A 2,395-nucleotide genomic window follows, 5' to 3' on the forward strand; every position below is an offset into this window, starting at 1 on the left:
GGCTGTGCCCAGCACTGATGGTACTCGGCGTGGGGTCCTGCAAATGCAGGATCAGTGCGGACACATCTTCAGCCCTCAGGAAACATCCTCTGATTTGCAGACTGGGCTGGAAACAGCAGCGCAAACCCACCCAGTGCCCACCTCCAGCCCCTGGCATTCCCCATCCCAGAGCTACGGGAGCGGGACCAAGGCTCTCCCTGCTCACGGTGATGCCCTGCCCGGTGCCCAGGCATGCCAGGAGGCAGAGACAGATGGACAGACACCATGGAGGGGGGTGGAGGAAGATGCTGACATGGTTGGGTGGGTGAGGACAGGACTAAGCAGCCTCAAGCTGCTCAAGGAGCCACCTCCTCCTCCTCCAGCACCTGCCCCGTTCTCTAGCCAGGTGGCAGGGCCCCAGTGGGGTCCCAGGCAGCAGCCCCCTGCTCCCCACCAGCCCCATGGCTACTCAGGCTCACCGGTGCTGGACAAGTTGCAGACGCAGCTGTAGGAGGTGACGTTTTCCAGCCGGTACTGCCAGTTGATGGGGAAGGTGTCTGCCAGGCTCAGCATCTTCTTCAGGGAGTCGTAGATGAATATCAAGCTGATGAGGGTGCAGAAGCCTTCCTCAGTGAAGCGGGTGAAGTACTGCACTAGGTGGCTGGCCTCAGTGGCCACCAAGACCACACCAAAAAAGGCCACCCAGAGCCCAATCCACAGGCGAAACTCCAGGTAGTCCAGGCTGTGGTCCCTGGTGGGAAGGGTGACCCAAAGCCTCAGTGTGAGCGTGGCCTGTGCCCCAACCAGGGAAGGTGGTGGAGGAACTGTCCCTGGCTGGGTACGTACTGGCTGAAGGAGAAGAGGAGGCGCTCGAAGACCAGCACGGGGCCAGTGCTGCTCAGGATGGTCAGGGGCTGGCCAGAAAAGAGGCAGAAGATGGAGCCAGCGAAGGCTGTGCCCAGGAAGCTCTCCAGCACACCCTGAAATGCAGGGGAGGGGTGCCAGGCACACAGTGGGGACAGGGGTCCTGGGCCTGTCCCCTCCTGCGGCACAGCTGCAGGCAGCTGCCCACACCTCCCGCTCGGGTCAGCTCCAGAGACCACAGAGGCCGGGGAAGGGTGTGGGACTCGGGACACGCTCAGGATGCCCCAGGGCACTGCCGGCTCCCTGGGCAGAGGCGGGAGGTGGGCACTCAGGAGACCCACAGGCTGGGCAAAGCGGGGCTGGTGCGGGGCACCCCGCGGCCACACTGACCTGCATGTTGGCGGTCGCGTCCCCCAGCATGCCCCCGAAGGTGATGGCATTGGTGACGGTCGCCAGGTAGATGTAGAGCACTGCTGAGAGGCACTGGGGGTGCAGGCCATCGGAAAAGTCACTGCCGTACCATGGCGCCTTCCTCCGGATGTCTCGCAGCAGCCCCCCGAAAAGCCTGGAGCAGTGGAGGAAGGTCTCAGAGCAGCCTCCTCAGGCAGCCATCGCCCCCTGAGAGAGCTGCAGGGCAGGGGACCATCCCTTCCCCAGGAGACACCAGTCCGGGGTGGTTGGGACGTGGTGGCCCCATGTGCTGCGGAGAGCCATCGCCCTGCCCTGAATTCAGCTTCATGCTGCACTCACTGTCCCCATCCTTCCAGGCACCCACCTGCCTGTCCTCTGCAGCTCCTCCCTGGGCTGTCCATGCCCCAGGCCAGCTCTGTCCCCAGCTGCTGCCATGTCCCCATTGCCGTGGCACTGCCGATCCAGACAGTGCCCAGCGCTCCTGTGACAGACCAGAGCCTGAGACGACAGGCCCTCAGGACCCAGCTGTGCCTAGGGGATGCTACGAGGGGACAGGGAGGATGTAGAGGGGACGGGGTGCAAGCAGGGCTGGGGGGACATTGTGTATCCCTTGACAATGAGGAGGAGGAGAAAGATCAGGAGGAGGAAGAGAGATGGGGGTGAAGTAGATGATCTTCAAACGTCCCTTCCAACCCACCCATGATCTCCTCCAGCAAGCCTTGGAGCCAGCCCTAGTGGGACCAGTTTTGGTGGAGGAGCTGGGCAGAGCCAGGGGTGTCCTGCTTGGAGGATGAATTTCACATCCAAGTGCTGAAACCCAGCATTCCTGGGAGCTCCTGCCCAAAGGCCACGCAGAGAGGTTTTGCCATCCCCTGACGGGTGGGACAGCAGGACTAACAGCACCAGTGGCCAGACCTGCGGTCATCAACCAGAGCTGCAGAGGGGCTTGGCCAGGAGGACTTCACTGGCAAAGGTTGGCTCCTGGGTGGCTTCATCCCCATGGAGATGGAGATTTCAATGTCACAGGCAGAGGTCACCACTGCTGCGGGTGCCTTCCCTCCAGCCTACCTCCTGTGCAGAGATGGCAGACAGCTCGGTGGAGGAATTCGGGCACTGGGGTCCCATTTCCCGGGAGGAAGCA

General features: G+C 62.7%; 1 protein-coding gene across 1 annotated transcript in view; it reads right to left on the reverse strand.

Moving 5' to 3' along the window:
* LOC104463049 (electrogenic sodium bicarbonate cotransporter 1-like) overlaps positions 1 to 2,395 on the reverse strand; it is a gene marked incomplete at both ends in the record, with an annotated part of 11,204 nt that overhangs the window by 5,764 nt on the left and 3,045 nt on the right. Inside the window, 5 exon segments of the mRNA XM_010075225.1 lie at positions 459 to 730; positions 826 to 959; positions 1,234 to 1,408; positions 1,619 to 1,735; positions 2,323 to 2,390. Coding sequence (XP_010073527.1) covers positions 459 to 730; positions 826 to 959; positions 1,234 to 1,408; positions 1,619 to 1,735; positions 2,323 to 2,390 — 766 coding nt within the window.

The sequence above is a fragment of the Pterocles gutturalis genome, unplaced genomic scaffold, assembly GCF_000699245.1.
Source record: "Pterocles gutturalis isolate BGI_N339 unplaced genomic scaffold, ASM69924v1 scaffold13152, whole genome shotgun sequence".
In the NCBI taxonomy this organism is placed as follows: Eukaryota; Metazoa; Chordata; class Aves; order Pterocliformes; family Pteroclidae; genus Pterocles; species Pterocles gutturalis.